This window comes from Haplochromis burtoni, unplaced genomic scaffold, assembly GCF_018398535.1.
Source record: "Haplochromis burtoni strain Fernald_Lab_line unplaced genomic scaffold, NCSU_Asbu1 Contig_675, whole genome shotgun sequence".
Classification (NCBI taxonomy): domain Eukaryota; kingdom Metazoa; phylum Chordata; class Actinopteri; order Cichliformes; family Cichlidae; genus Haplochromis; species Haplochromis burtoni.
This window is the reverse complement of record NW_024583036.1, coordinates 194,355-210,952: the sequence shown is the minus strand read 5'-3', so window position 1 is coordinate 210,952 and position 16,598 is coordinate 194,355. Positions and strand designations below refer to the sequence as shown.

The 16,598-nt window shown below is 39.0% G+C and overlaps 1 protein-coding gene across 5 annotated transcripts; it reads right to left on the bottom strand.

Moving 5' to 3' along the window:
- Positions 1–3,717: 3,717 nt before the first annotated feature.
- Positions 3,718–16,587, bottom strand: LOC121812591 (neural cell adhesion molecule 1-like). 5 transcript variants are annotated; one of them, XM_042215187.1, is made up of 6 exons: positions 15,731–16,587; positions 14,131–14,145; positions 11,393–11,440; positions 8,708–8,710; positions 4,775–4,899; positions 3,718–4,071 (listed from the first exon to the last, which is right to left on the bottom strand). In XM_042215187.1, exons 1-6 carry the CDS (start codon positions 15,852–15,854, stop codon positions 3,832–3,834), a joined length of 555 nt encoding a protein of 184 aa, XP_042071121.1. In that variant the 5' UTR covers positions 15,855–16,587; the 3' UTR covers positions 3,718–3,831. The 5 variants fall into 5 exon arrangements, with proteins under 5 accessions (XP_042071121.1, XP_042071122.1, XP_042071123.1 ...); XM_042215188.1 differs by lacking the exon at positions 14,131–14,145; XM_042215189.1 differs by lacking the exons at positions 8,708–8,710; positions 11,393–11,440 and adding an exon at positions 12,978–12,980 and having other exon boundaries at positions 3,719–4,071.
- Between the last annotated feature and the right edge of the window lie 11 nt (positions 16,588–16,598).

Sequence of the window (16,598 nt, the reverse complement as noted above, 5' to 3'; positions counted from 1 at the left end):
GTTTAGGTTTTATCCGATACCGGTGCCAAATCGGTACTTTTGAAACGGTGCCGGTGCTCAAACGGTTCTCAAACCGGTGCTTAAAGAATGGAGAACACAAAATTGGTCCAAAAACCTCTCATGTTCAGCTGGTTTTTTGTAAAAAGATAACAATGTTAGCCTTTTCTGCAGCTATGGGGCATATATGGTATCACTCTTGGCTGGAAGCAGTGCTTAAACAATGGAAAACACAAACTTTGTCCAAAAACCTCTCATGTTTAGCTGTTTCCCTCTTTTTCTTTGGTCATTTTAGCCTTTTTGGCCAGGGTGAAGGGAGTATCTGCCATCAAACAAGAAGACAGCAGCATGTAGCTATGATGATGTTTGCTAGTTCACCTTACATGCATTAATGTAATAACGTGGTTAGCCTACTCAACGTAAATTACACACAACAACATTAAGCTACTCACGCAGAGAAGAACGGCTGCTGCTGCCATCATCATCCTTCATTTCGCTACACTGCAGGGCTATCATGATACCCATCCCCAATCTAGACCATACCTCTCAACCTCCCACAGTAATTCAAGCTCCATGCCCACCAGAGAGGAGGCATTCCAAGTCCCAATTGCTAGTTTCGGTTGTCAATGATTGGTCTGCCAAAGCCTTCGCCCCTGGTTGCCGCCCAACTTACATTGCACCCAACCCCTATGGCACCTCCTGCGGGTGGTGGGCCTAACACAAGGATGGGCCCATGTCCCTTTTTCAGGCTGTGCTGGGCCAGGTCCGATGGAGCCTATCCATGGGGCCACTCTATTCAGTAACCCTATCCTGGGCAGGGTGAAGTGTTCACTTGATATTCTATTCACAGAGTACTTTTGAATCACTCTTTGACTGCACTTCAGTCACAAGTTTAATTCAAACAAATTCAAGAAATGTGTCATCATCCAAAATCTTCCCCAGTGGGGTTTGAGTTGGGAAACATGAAACACATTGTGGATACGCATGGTCCTGGGAAGCTTGAGACACACAGAAACGGGGTTAACAACGGAGTCCACTTCGAACGGTCCAATGAAGGTGGGGGAGAGCTTTTGCGATTCTGTTCTGAGAGGTACATACCGGGTCGAGAGCCAAACCTTCTGCCCAGGTGAGTAGGCCGGGGCCGGGGTCCTGTGGCGATCTGCCTGCCGTTTGTTCCGGTCCGTCGTGCGAAGAAGGGCAGCTCTAGTGGCCCGCCATGCGCGCCGACTCCGCCGCAGGTGCTGCTGAACAGAGGGTACAAAGTGCTCACCTTCGATTGCAGGGAACAGGGGAGGTTGGTACCCCAGGGAGGCCTCGAACGGAGAGAAGCCTGTGGCCGACGAGGTATGGCTATTGTGAGCATACTCCACCCACGTCAGTTGCTCGCTCCAGGTGGTCTGATTAGTGGACGTCAAGCAACGGAGAGCTGCTTTGAGTTCTTGGTTGGCCCGTTCTGCTTGACCGTTGGTCTGTGGATGAAAACCTGACGAGAGACTGGAGACTGACCTGGGCCCCTAAGGAGGTGCAGAACTCCCTCCAAACACGTGACGTGAACTGTGGGCCTCGGTCGAGACCACTTCAGCAGGGATCCCGTGGAGGCGAAACACATGAGTTGACAGAAGCCGGGCGGTCTCCAGGGCGTGGGGAGAGCTTGGGGAGAGCAACAGGGCAGCTTTCAGACTTTCAAAGTGAACTTAAAAAACTAGCCGATGAGTGTAGTTGTCTGCTTTGACTGGTAGGAAATGATTACAGCATTGTCCTACTACTTGATGGCTTAATTTTTTTGTATTATTTTATAAAAATGTTCTGTCAGTACTTTTGAATCTATAGCAAGGCACAGATTTTAATTTGTGTTTCTGACTTGTGGGCTGTTTTCGGGCACATTAGTTTAAAGATTGGGCCATTTTATAAGTGATTTCGATTTTTCAGGTAAAATATTTTTCACAGTGTGCACTTCACAGTTAAAAGAAAATATGACTGAGGCAATCAACACTTCCTTTCATAAAGAAGAAAAGGGCAGGCGAATAGTGAAAGGGAGGGTGACAATGGAAGAAAAACAGGATGAAACAAAAAAAAGAAACACAGACAGAGTGTAAGATGTCAAAGAATTTTAAACTGTTAGCTAATTCAAGTGGGGAGGCAGCCCAAGTTAAAAAGTGCACTCTACACACAACACAGCAACAGAGCAAAGGCCGACCGTGACCACCTGTGTAGACGATGTATTTGGGAATAAATGGACAAAACTCTGTTTTCTCTGGGTCTGACTGAAGTCTGTTCTCACATCATTGGACATTAAGATTGAGGAGTTGAAGTCACCTCATAAGAAGTAATGAGACTTGGAAGAGCCGGATATCCAAGGAGAAATGCAGTGAGGATGCCTCTGCATGTCATATGGACTCATTAGCTACTTTTGATCTTGTGCTGCCTGGGCTTTACATTTTTTGAAGCGAGTGCAGTGCTTTAAAAAGGTGCTCTGTGCATAGAAATTCATTCCTCCAGGAAACGAGGATTTAGTGGAGATGACATTATTAAAGAAAACAAAAGTGTGGCACTGACTGAGAACTAGAAACAAAGAGCGTAGGCTGGGGGTAAAATGAAAATAGATTTCAAATGACCCAGCTTGCAGTCACTTGTGTATTTCTACTGACATCAAACTTTTGGTGCACACATGCCATGTTCAGTCTTTGGTTTATCATTTAAAAACCCATTTTGGCCTACAAGGACAAAGCCTGTGCTTATTAACTATTGTAGAACAAAGTTAGATTAGTTGCACTGGGCATTTTAAGGTCATCTACTATAGTAAACTTTGTGGGCAAGTTAGTTTAGTTCCTTAAATGTAAATCTCATTTTAAAAAATCCCCAACTCCCAAAAAGTAGCTCTTCAAAATACACCATTAGATCAAGTCTTTGTGTGATATTATATATAATGCCTGGATTATAAACCTTACAGTTACACTACTGTGCCGTTTAGCACCAGGTTCATGAAATGTAAGCGCCCTTACAGTTACCACTAACTGTGCACCCGGGGCGCGGGTCTTTTGGTTTGACACAGCGGTTATAATAGGTTTACTTGGGGCACTTTTTGCGTTGTAACAAAGTTGCGGTCGGGATGCACATTCTGGACGTTCTTTCGGCCAGTGTAAGGCCATTGACAGGCGAACACCGCCTATGATTCAGAAGGTTGAAGGTGTGGTTATGGAATTGCCCGGATTGACAGCTGGAAGTTTCCGACCCATAGTGGGCGCCAATTTTGTTAAGTTCACTCGTGTAGCTAACCGACCAAGCTCGAAGGAACTAAAGAAAAAGCATATTTCCCGCATGGGTGACATTCCCAACGGGAAACTCGGTGTCCATGCTCGTTCTGGGGGCTTTCCGTGATTGGCTGAGAGTACTTCGAATTTCTTTCCTCGCTACAGACATAGGCTCCGCCATAAGCAATAGTGGAGGCCGAGATGAGAGCCTTCACTCGGTTCACGTTGTCGGCGCCGTCCTCCCTCTGGAGGTTCAGTTAATATTGGGCCCGGTGCTGAAGTAGGGGTGCATTTCGCCGCGTTCAACTGTTCCCGAGAGCCGGCTCTTGGTTAGGGTGAGTTGGTTGATTGGCCACTTACCTAAGTGCTGGATTCTATAACGATATGAGTCGCGCCACCTTGGTCTCCCGCTCACGAGATACTAGTCAACCATAGTCGTTTAGACAGTAAAAACAATACACCTCTGCCATGCGACAGACAGAGATAGATTATTCATGACCGACCCTGCAGCCAGCAAGCTTTGAATAAGCACCTAGCAAAAGTCAAAGATCCAAATAATAGATTTTCTGGTCACGGTAGAAGCCTATGTGCACTGTGGCTGGTGTGTGTGGATGCTTGGGGTAGGTATGATGGGAATAGTACCTGGGACAGTTGTGGGCTCTGTATCTGTCTTGAAGGTGAGGATGCCAGGCTTAGATTTGCCCTGCTCATTCTCTGCCACCACATGAACCTCATACTCCGTGTTCCATTCCAGGCTGTTCAGGACGATATAGGTACTGTCACTGGGAAGGCGGAGCTCTGGTTTCCAGTCAGATACACGCTTCTGAGAAATGGATTTAGAAAGGAACAATTCAACACTCTCAAAGGAAAAGCTCATTTTAGATCATCTACAAATGTCTCGATTTCTCAAACTGTTCTTGAGCTGACATAAAAGCAGTACATGTTCTTTCTCAACATGTTTTTCCGTTCCAAAGAGATTAACCTGGTCCGAAACAGTTAATAATGAGGGAAAAACAAGAAAATAATGAAATGTATAAAGTACTCACCAATTAAAGTATGCACAAATTGTACACAAGTAGATCTTATAAGAATAAATGAAAGTGGTGTTTAAGCATTTATCTTTTCCATCAGGTTAGTAATGAATCTTTTTGAATACATAGTTATAATTCAGTGGACAAGTGCTGCATGAGAACATAACTTTATATTACCGCCACTGCAGGAAAACTAGTCTGCTGTAAGGGTTGGTTGGTCTAATTACAGTCACCCTTTCTTCCTAGTGACAACTGTTAATTCCAAAGAGGTAGAAGATACAAATTGAAAGGGGGAAATGACTTGGATGATGAGGTGGCTTAAAATGCTTTGGAGTCATTAGCAGGCACATATTTTGACAGATTCCAGTAGATTTACCCCTGCTCAAAGCCGTAGCCAGATTTGACTACTTTATTGTAACTGCTATTATTTTTTTTATGTTGTTTTTGTTTTTATATCAAATGCAAAAAGTTACCCCCATTGCCAGAAATACTCACAGCCTTGTATCTGATCAGGTAATGTTTAATCTTGGAACCACCGTTATCTTGCGTGATCCAGTTGATCTTAAGAGAATTGCCCGGGCTGTGCACCTTGGCCTGCAGTTTGGGAGCACTGGGTTCCCCTAAACAGGAAACCAAGGAATGATGATTAGATGACAAACGGTGGTTACTGCATCAACACATGTTTACCTTTAAAAACCAACTGCCTACATTAATTAACATCTCTGAAATTTTTTATCTTAAAAGAAAAGAAAACTGCGCTACAATAGACACATTTTTTTCACCAGTGTCCACCAGGAGCAGATCAATAACATTAATAATTTTCAAGCCTTCACCTCAAATAATAACTTGGTTAGTAAGTTTTAGTTAATGTTAATTTCTCAACAACCAAAATCTTTCATTACCCTTGAACTATTTGTTTAACCCAAGCCATTCGTTTTTGTGCCTAAACTTAAACTTTAACCACAGCAGTGCCAGATCAGGGGGCACACAAAATTGCAACAATTTTGGAACACCCATCAAAAGATTTGCAAAATAGTACATCTATGTGTTAAGTTTGGAGGACCCACTGAAAGAAATATAACCTCCATGAGAAGAGTATCTGATAATTAAAGACAGACTTTAGGTGGAATATTACTTCCAGAATGACTAGAAGCAACAGAGGTCAACGTGGCTGCCTCAGAACCACAGGCGGAGGTGTTGTTCTCCTTGAGGCCCTCATTATCTGCTCTGTCCTGCTGAGTAATGACTGCTGGGTCGCTGGATAATGAGCCTGTAGGCCTTGATTGGACATGTTCCTCTATTACTTTTAATAACATTTACATAGTCTTGTGGGAAAGGAGGTCAATGTGTTTTTTGCGTGTGTGTGTGTGTGTGTGCTGTAGCTCTTCGTGGCACTGTTAAGGCAATAAGGGTGGAGACTAACAACCCAAACTCATCAATTATGTGCATATTGGTTACACACAGTTAGCCTTGTTAATATGTTATTAAATCCCCTACCTTGTGATGCTATAATCTTTGCCCTGTGCTAACAATCTTAAAAGTAACAGCCACACCAGCAGGTAACAGAAAGGCTCAGTGGTGCTGCAATTTCTACATGCATGCTACTGATAGAAATTCAATAAGGAGAAAAAATCAATAAATATCTCTCTCTCTCTCTCTCTCTCTCTCTCTCTCTCTCTCTCTCTCTCTATTATCTGTATATCTATCTATTATATATATATATATATATATATATATTGGTGTTTTATTATAATAATATCAACATACATACATATACATACATACATAAAAAATTATAGAATTAATATATATATATATATATATATATATATATATATTATAATCTATATATATTTTAATTTTTATTTAATATATATATATATATATATATATTATATATATATATTACACACACACACACTTATCCATTTTGTGATAAAAAAAAGTACGTATTCAGTATTTAACATTTAAACATCAGTGTTAGTGGTTGTAGTTAATTAAATGAATATGCATGAAGGCACTTTTTCTTGAAGTAATCAAATAAGCACACTTTCTAAAAACTGCATCCCACCAGGCAGAAGTGAGCATGACACAGGCTGAAAGTGAATCAGACGGTATTAGTTACAGCAGTAGTAACTCTGTGACAGGCAGACATTGATACATTCAGCATTGCATCATTCTGGGTTAGGTGAATATTTCTGAAGGCTAAAACAGAGAAAGTGGAAGATTAGAATGAAAAAAACTACACATGCAAAGCTTGAAATTTGGCCCACTGCTGTAAATTCAGAAGGGTATCGTGTGAAACACCACCCATGGCCTCGCTCTAACATGCATGTGGATGGTGTGGTTCCACATGGAGCCCAAGCTAATCACAAAGACAACAAAGTTTTACGAGTTCATAGATCATAACGGAAAATCATCTCATAAGTGCTGTATGTGAGCGATTAATAACAGTATGAATTATACAAAAGAAAGGTGAATTTTGAAAATAGTAAATGTCTCAAAGTTGGAGTCTTTGTTCAGGTCAAATGAAAAAAAAAAAAGATAAATGTTTTTAACATTGCCCAATCGTCTCAATGACTTCCCAATACTAAAAAGATGTACCCAATGTTAGCACTTCTGCATATGCAAACTACTAGAAAGACATTACATCAAAGATACAGAGACATGCAGGTAGGACAGACATTTTCTTTAAGAACAGCTGAACAACAAGAAAGAGGATGCAACAAGAAAAAGGAAGTAAACTTGCATGCTGCAGTAATGCAAAGGATTGTTGTGAGTCCAACCGGTAAAACAGTGTGAGCTATGTAGCTCTCCAGGGGAAGAATATGAAACATTAGCCTTGTGGGTGACTATATTTAACAATGCATGCAATGCAAATTGTGGTTAGTGGCACTTTGTGGGGCTGCTCGTATGATGTTTAAAAATAATTCATAATGAAATGGTTTGTTACAAAACCGGAAAAGTGGGGTTTAAAAAATGCTTTGCAATGCTATCTGTGAAGGCATTTGGCCATATTAAAGGCAAATCATGTTAACAACAACACATTTTACATGAAACATAATATGACACAATTATGTGTGACTTTGTTAAAGATTTTTCTAATTAGTCATAAGTATAGTCATAACTTCTATGTTAACCAGGGTGAGAACTCAAAAATTATGTTTAAAAAGAAAGATGAAATTAAGCATATGCATCCAGTAGCACTTTGCTCTGCAGCACATCCAATAGTGCCTAGGTGTCAGACATAGCTGGAAAATTTGCACAATGGCTTTGCAAAGTTTAAAAATTGCACTAATATCTTGAATTTGTTGCTAAAATGCACTGGTATTACTGATGCAGTTGTACCAGGATTACTACACAGGAGCGAAACTGTCTGCAAAGTTTAAAAATGTGAGCACTTCTGCAGCTTGCTGTTTGAATGGAATAAGTAAAACGCTATTATAGTTTTATTTCCAGAATACTGGGTGTGGAATGATTTTGCGCCTGTAATGGCCCACTGTTATCTACAAATTTTAACATGCATTGTTGAAAACGCACTGACTTTTTTCAAAAGACATTTCAAGCTGTGACTGTTTTGTAAATGTGAATGTTTCACATTCAGAATGTAGTTATTTACACTTACAGAAAGAGAAAATATCAAAATCGTGTCATTATTTATTACGCAGTGGTCTACTTATTGATCCAAGTTAAGGATATAGGCTGTTTAAGTGCATTTAACAGATCTGAACCTGATCTTATGCATCAATTTAGTGTGTGTATAAAATCTTTTGTCTGTTTTATTGTGCTTTAAGATGACTGTTGTGCTGTGATTTGGCACTACAGAGAAAAAAACTAAATTCTACATGTTAATTCTTCAAACTTACATCACTCTTGCATTGCTGGCTCTATGAAGATTAGTGTTGTTTGTGGTGTTAATTTTAGCTTAGTTGAAGCTCAGCTTCAGCTATATATATATATATATAGATATATATAGATATATATATATATATATATATATATATATCTCTCTCTCTATATATATATATATATATATATATATAGATATATATAAATATATATATATATATATATATACAATATATATATACACACACACACACACACACAAACACATTCTACAAAGTTCTGTACACACACACCCACACACAAATAATCAAGGCACCAAGAGTAAATTTGGTGTTACTCTATAAATGCAAGGGAAAATAATCATTGTGGTTATTATTATTAGTAATCGCTTTGATTATGAAAGTCATGGTTAGTGAATGTTTGTTACTTAATTACATAATGGCTCGTAGATGAAACAAATGGCTAAAATGAATAAAACTGAAAATGTTTTAATGCCTCTTCTATGAGCCTAATTTAACAAAGGCCTTGTGCATGATTATTGCTGATGTAATGGTCTCGAACTAAACAAAGGAAATTTACCTTCTGTTGGTCAGCGAAGACGACATCATCAGCACCATGCAAGAGCCACATGACAAAGTCACATGATGCCACGGACATGAATGGTTGAAAGGATAACATAGAAGAAGAAAAAGAGGGAAAGTGTGGGGGGTAGCAGGGACAGGTGGGGGGCATATGGGAAACATACAAAACATTTTGAAATGATGAAAACATGTCAAAATAATAATAAAAAAACAAAAACAAGAAGGTTAAAGACATAATGACAAAACAGAACAACAAAAACAAATCGTAAATTGATAAACAGAAGTTTTTGAACATATAAAAAATATGTTATTGAATATATGAGGTACTGGATATTTAGTTATGGCTGTTAACAACACTGAGAATATCAGTAAATAACCAAACAAATAAACTAATTAAGATATTGAAGACTCAGCCAAAACTATACACCCAGAATTGCCTCATGCATCCAGTTGACAGCTTTTCCTCTGGCATTTTTTTCCCTCTGTTATATATTTTGGTAACAATTTGGCCAGATCTGAATTTTAACTTGTACCCATTCTAGTAGGGCTGATTGTCTTTGAAAATAAATGACATGTCGAACAGAAAATCAATTTTAAAATCAATACAAATCAATTTTAGTTGTTGTGTTTTTCCGGTAACAATAGAGCTTAAATGAAAACAGAGGAAACTCTGCAGCTTTGGGAATAAAACCATGCCAACTAAGTATGATACACAACACAGCAGACAACAATAGGAACACATGAAAAATCTGAAGAAATAAGTTCTACGACAATCTAAAAAAGCACATGTGGCATTTGTTCTGAGGAATGCATTTGTAAAAGCACTGAGCAGATACACTGCCATCAGCTGCATCCTATTTCAAGCTAATGAATAGTCACAACTGCATTAGACAAATGTTATTAAAATGGTGTGTCAAAAAGGAAAGACTTGTTAGGAACAATATTGAGACATACAGATCTCACACAGCAGACACATCATACATCAGGAACTTAAAAGGAGCAACTACACTTACAGCAATTACTCCAGTGACCAAACACACATGTTATGCTTCTTTACACACTGCACACTGTTAACCAAAATGACGTTTTAAGGTCTGTGAAAACCACAAATGACAGCAATAAGCAGTCAGACAGGTTAGTCACTTAGCAGTGCTACTGGTTAAAATTTTACTGCACACAATGACGTTAAAAACCTCAACCCGGGTCTGCTTGGGCTTTGTTGATCAGTGTCAGCGATCTCTCTTTTTCTTGTTTTTCAGAAAACGGGCTAAGTATTCACAAAAAGTATTTGTGGAAGAGCAAGTTATTTTTGGTCCCTTAAAACATTCATTAGAAAATCCTGGTCTCTGCTTCCTACTTAGTCACAGCTTTCAGTCCCAGTCAGATAAAGAACAATTGGCAGTGGCTATCCATGCTCTGGCGTAGCCAGTCAATACATGAAGGATGATTTTGAGATGCTGTTAACACGCTGCTGTCTGGCTTTTCAGAGAGAAATGGAGTGAATGCACACTAAGGGGAGGATTCAACTCATGAGCGATCTGGGAGAAAACAAGTTGTGATTAAATTGAGTGGATGAAACCACTGAAAGATTCACCGAAAAGACAGATATCCTTCTGTCATTTTAAAGAATGGCTCCTCATGGTTTGTTCAGCTGTGAATGTAACAACACTGCGGGACCAACCAAACTGTACTTTAACAACTGTCAGATCAGCTTAACTATATGCTGTGTCTCACCTAAACAGATAACAGGGTAAGAACCAGAAATAGCTTTCAATACTTTAATAGCTCCTCAGTATGTGAGATCTTAATACTAAATTGTCTGATCATTTTTTGGGCGCTTGTCTTCCCTTTTTTTGCACGATTCTGATTTTTTTTTTTTTTTTTTAAAATAAACAGATACATCTGAAAATTAGCTTTCATTTGTCATTAGCAGCCATGCCCGTTAGCGTGAACAAATGGCACATTGAACATATGCTGATTTGATGTTTAGCTTTGTTTTTAGGAGAAAAAATGGTGCAAAATAAATGTTCACTGAATCTACTTTAAGATCAACTAAATATGTAAGTACACTAGAATTTGCTTAAATTACGAATGTTTTTACTCAGTAAAAGTATAGAAATTGCAGCATTCTGTTATGACACAAACAGAATATGAGGTGTTAGCATGGACCCTACTACCTTAATGTTTATAGCAAATAATAGCATAAACAATTTGTATGATGTAGTGGTATGAGTTTTCTATAAACCACCTAACTTTATACTAAGGTGTTAGCATGATACCTCTACAAATAGCAATTAAACTACAGTAAGTATCCTCTACACCTGTCAAAGTAAGCGGCTCAGTAGATAAAGCAGGCCTGGTAAAACAAACTCATATATTCCAACTGCACAACAACGGTCTCAAGAATCTAATTTTGAATATTAATGAACAGGCAAGTTGTGTTAATTCTGCAAACACAACACTATGTCAGATGGTTAACCTTTAAGTGTTAGTAAAAATCTAAATTTTTAAGTATTTGAGACAATTAGCAAACCTATTCGATTTCTTTGTCAATTTTCACTCTGTAGAGGGATTCTGAGCCCTCCTATGACCCACAACAAATATAAATGAAAACTAGATGCAATGCCAAGCAGGTAAGAGAGGTAAAGAGACACAGCACACACTGCTGGACTGGCATACTCACTACGGGCCATACTGGTGGCAGCAATAGGGGGTGGTATCTCTGATGAAACTGAAAGATGGTGAAAACAAAATGAGAGGCGCTGGAGTCCTCAACAGAAAAAACCCCCTCAAGGATGGGACTGTTTCTTTTTGTCTCTTGGTCATAAAGAATTTGCCTGGATCACTGACAAATCTAAATCAAATCTAATGTGTTAATATGGACATGAAATGATATGAATAAATGCAATTTTATATTTCCATTTGATATTTTCATACTGATTATATACTGGTTCTCTCAGGGTGCATTGTGCCACTTATAAGAACACAAAACTTACTGTGTAATTCTGGCCCAACCAGTAGCATTTACACGCTCACTAAGCTCAGATCTTTGCTCTTTAACAGCAATGGAAATGTGAGCGCTTGCTAAGACATCATTTCTTCTTGCTGACAACCACTGACAGCTATTCATCTAAGAGTTTAAAAAGCTCATAGTTCTTCAAGTGTTAGATATTGTAAACTAGTGGGCTGCAAATACACTAAGAATCATAACATTTAGGCAGTTTACAGGAATAGGTTTGTTCATGTCCTCCCACTGATCCAACTGAAGCCAAATGGTTCACAACTGTGGTTCCCTAGGTTCCTCCCACATTACATGCATACATGCATTTTAGATATTTGCAAACAGATTTAGAATTTGCTTGCCTGAAATACTGGGCTCAGGTCTTGACAGCCCACCTGGGTTTAAGACCGTGGCTGCTTATAGCGCCTCGATATTTAGAATGCATAAAAGGCTGAAATGAACAACTTATAAGTTGACAGAAATTATGCTCCTTTATCTTTTGAAAGCTCAGGCCTGTAGCATTGAATGAAGTTCTTATGAAAATAAAATTATGGCCAGATTTACCATAATTTTGCAGCGCTTGTAAGACTTTTGAGGATCCAAAGCTGCATTCTTGTTTGTACAGTAGTGACTGTAACATGTCATATTGATTTCTTACTATACCTATGGCAACTGCCTTTTGTTTTGTTTACAGCAACAACATACAATTACTCGCTTAACAAAATTATAAGCACAACAATCAGACACACACACTCACCCAAACACTTAGGCGCTACAGCACTATTACACTCTTTACACCAAGTTAATTAAATTCTTCTCTTTAACTCTCTTTTAAAAAGACGCAACTTATTTGTCCCTAAAAGTATTATACGTCAGAAAACATACGCACAATGTAAACAGCTGCACATTTCCCAGTCATGCTTCTGGAACTGAAGCTTTTGACAGTGGTACTATGAAGTCAGTGCACTGTGTTGAAGAAAATGTAATCAGAAAATCTATCCATCTTTCTTCTGATTATCTAATTTAGAATCACGATTAGCTGGGTACGTTGGGGCGAGAGGCAGGGTACACCCTGGACAGGTCGCCTATTTATCGCAGGGCGAACACAGAGAGACGACAACCATTCACACGATCACATTCACAACTACGGCCAACTTAGAATGTCCTTAGACCGTGGGAGGAAGCCAAAATACTCAAGAACCCAAACGTGAACAAGCAAAGTCCACACAAAAAAGTCCCAGCAGACTGGTGGATTCAAACCCTGGACCTTCTTAATATGAGGCACTGGTGGTTAGCACTATTGCCTCAGGACAAAAAGGTCCTAGGTTCAAATCCGATTTACATTTCAACACTATTGTGTTGAAATGTAATTGGCAAGCATGTCGAGCTGTTTTCACTACTTTTTAGTTCTGGCTGGAAACTTTTCTGCTGAAGTTTACTTGCACTGCAGTGTTTCAGTATTTGGTTGTATTTTTTCACTTTTCAACATTCTTCTAAAGGTTGTAGATAAAGTGAACTGGTGAAATGTTTTTCTGTGTGTGTGCAGACGTGTATTTTTCTATTAAGGAAGATACAATGCATTGAGCTTCTGGGTCTCTTTATTATACGAGATATTAAAACCTCTTCCTGTGTAACAGTAAGCACAGTCTTTTCTCAAAGAAAGCTACACCTCCATCCTCCAGTAACCTACTGCAAACTAGTAGTTTTTTTTATTTTCTTACTTTCAAGATATTAATCTCTGTGTCTGAAAACATCTAATATCAAAAGAATGGGAACCCAAAAGATCTGGGGCAGTTGAAGACTGGAATATACGTAAAATATATGCAAAGACACCTGGTTTTTAAAATAATTACCAGAAATGATTCCATACATCGTCGGATAATGCAACTATATATAGTCTTTAATTTAGGCGAAGTCATAGTCTGAAGAGAGTATATTCCTTATATAACATTCCCTGACTGAACTACTGCAATGCAGAAGTACATAATTGTTTTTTAAAGAAAAAAAAAAACAACACACCTTTAAGGCGTCATGAGACAAAAAACACTAAAAAAACAGGAATTACAAGCAGGACTGTTGCAGAAAACAACCTGCTCTTTAAGACCATCACACATATATCTCTAAAATGATCCTGACACTGCATAAAAGTATTCCATTTGCTATATTAGGAAAAAAAAAAGAAGAAGAAACTAATGCTGATTGGTTGGGGGGAAAAAGAAAATTCATAGTTCTGGGGCACTGGATGATGATTCTGTGGAACACTGTGTGATCAGTTCTTACATCCAGTTGGCTGTAGCATCATTTAGTAACCACTCTTTTTTTTTTAACACAGAGAACGGTGAGGGTAAAATACAACGGGAGGATGGAGACAAAATGCAGACGAATATAAAGCAGCCAAGACATGGAGGACAGAAACTTACTTGTGACAGAATACCCTGAGAAGTCCAATGGAAGAGAGAACAGATGAAAAACCAGATGAGAAAACAATAAAACAAAGAGAAGAAAAAAACAATGAAATGAGAAATATGATCAATGAAAGAGGCCAGCTGCCCTGTCAAATCGTTAACCCACTGTCTATTGTGCCTTACTGAGTATTCTGTTCACACAAAGTTCTGCTTCTCTCTGTTTTACAGTTGATAATACTGGTACTGTATCAGCAACTACAGTAGAAAATACTTTTAATGACTCCAAGGTGTCGATCAAGGTAAGGAATCTGGATTTGCGGCTGATAAACCCCCCCCCCGTTCTGATACAAACTGATTACAGCATCTAATATGATTCCTCCATCAAATTTTAGTCAATTTTTGTAACGTCTGAGCTGAACTTCAAGTTAAAAGGGTTTCCAAAATAAGCATAATGAACACAGGGAAGAGATTTGTTTTTGTTTTTTTACTGAAAGCAAAATAAGAGGATGCTGAGGAGCTATTTCTAAAGGGGGGGGTGAAGAAGCACACAAATGGAAGTGTGACATGAAGGCAGGCACAAAATAAGACAAAGATTTATTCCTGACCTTGGTTTGAAGTGCTGACTGATAAAAAGCTCTGTTTCCTCTCCCGTGAATTTACATCCTTATTATTTTTTACTATGTTACAATGTGCAATCACTTGTTATCATGTTAAACAGCAGTTACTGGATCATTTTTGCTATATGATTTGGATTTGAAAGAGAATCAAAATGCAGAATGTACGCGTATTTACACTACTATCTGGCCCAATTTATACTTCAGTGAGAAGCGTGTGACAAAAATACACTCAAAGTCACATTTCATGTCAGGCCGACACATCCTGGTGATGACAAGTGTCACATACCTGCTCTTTGATGTAAAGTTTGCCCCATATGTCTAACTAACTAAGCTGTGATATATAGGAAGCACCAAGGGCAATGACAAATATGTCCAGAATATCCACCAAACCCGCTTTAACGCCGTTAAATAGAAAATGTTCTTGACCTTCTAAAATATCCAGTAATTCATCATGCTCTGCCATCACTATCAGAAAATATAAACAATTCTCAGCAGGACTCGATGTGTGGCTGCTACATTAAAAATGCATGCTGTCACTGAACTATAAATACAGAGACAACACTCCTTCACACTGAAGTATAAATCAGCTTTAAGAATGTGCACGTACTTTGCAGAAAGCTTTCAGTAAATCACCTGAGCTGTGGGCTATGAAGACGAGGGTTCATTCAGACTTACACGCTGCAAACATTCACCAAAAAAAAGAGGTACATAAAAGTGCTAGGTGATGAAGGAGAGGTAGGTTACACATTGCATCGTTAACCCTATTAACAAAGTTGGATCATGGAGTGACGGCGTCGTCGTGAGTTATCGTTTCTTCTGGCCTGGATGGAAAAGGATTGCGCTGGGGGCTTGGCATGAGAATAGAGGAACGTAATGGTGAAAGCATCTGGGCACAGCTAGACACGGGGAGGCAGCGGAGTGAGCTACGGCATTAGGTTCAAAGCATTTGGGTCAGAGGAGCACTTAGAGCAGGAGCAAGAAGCGAGGGGAGTACTTACGGACTGGCTCAGTCTTGAAAGTGCTGGCCTGGCTGCTCTCGCCTTCACCTTTCCCATTGATGGCGGACATCCTGACCTCATATGTAGTTTCTGGTTTCAAATTAGTGATGGTGATCCCGGTCATGTCTGTTGGAGGCAAGGTGGTGTTATTCCATAAAGGTGTACAGTGACCCGAGGAATTCAGAACTGAGACTCTGGGAACATTTCGTATGTGACCCAATCATGTTGGCTTTTACCAATTTATGTGAGGTTGGTCAGTGTGGCTGCCTGCGTGCTACTTACCTTCTCATAGGCCGCAGTAGAGTAATGCACTAGTCCACCCGTTCAAGATTGTTTTCATTTTGTTTTTTACACTCACACTTTGCTCTGCTTCCCAAAGTAGAGATCTCTGTCTCCCCCTTTCGCTTAAGCTCACCACAATATAATAAAAATGGGGTATTTCTCCTATAAGTTGCTCAGAATGATTCAGCGGGATGCCTGCTGTGGCCTGATCCATATTAGGAGAAGAATATTTCCTACATGAAACCTTGGAACTACAAAAAACCGAGGCAGTAATTCCATGCTGAAAGCTTTTTGTTGACACTTGATGCCAGGACCCCACAGGTGAACTACAATTTTAATGAGTTTATAACAGTGACTCAGTTGCATACAAACAGCAACCACAATGACCAATAGAGGGGTTATTAATTTTAATTGTATATGTGAAAAACAAATCCCAAGAAGGGCATAAATTGTAATTGCAGAGGGGCTCTGTGATTTTATATTTCAGGTTCTATTGTTGGGGGGAATCAAAGATCTATTGTTATACAAAAGCTCTCAGGTGTATTAGTTTTTTTTAAAGGCCATTGCAGTGATCTTTAAATAAATG

Coding starts and splice junctions, on each gene's coding strand:
- LOC121812591 (XM_042215187.1), bottom strand. CDS start 15,854: ATGACCGGGATCACCATCACTAATTTGAAACCAGAAACTACATATGAG. Junction 4,072..4,774: donor ACCTGATCAGATACAAGGCT/GTGAGTATTTCT, acceptor TCCATTTCTCAG/AAGCGTGTATCTGACTGGAA.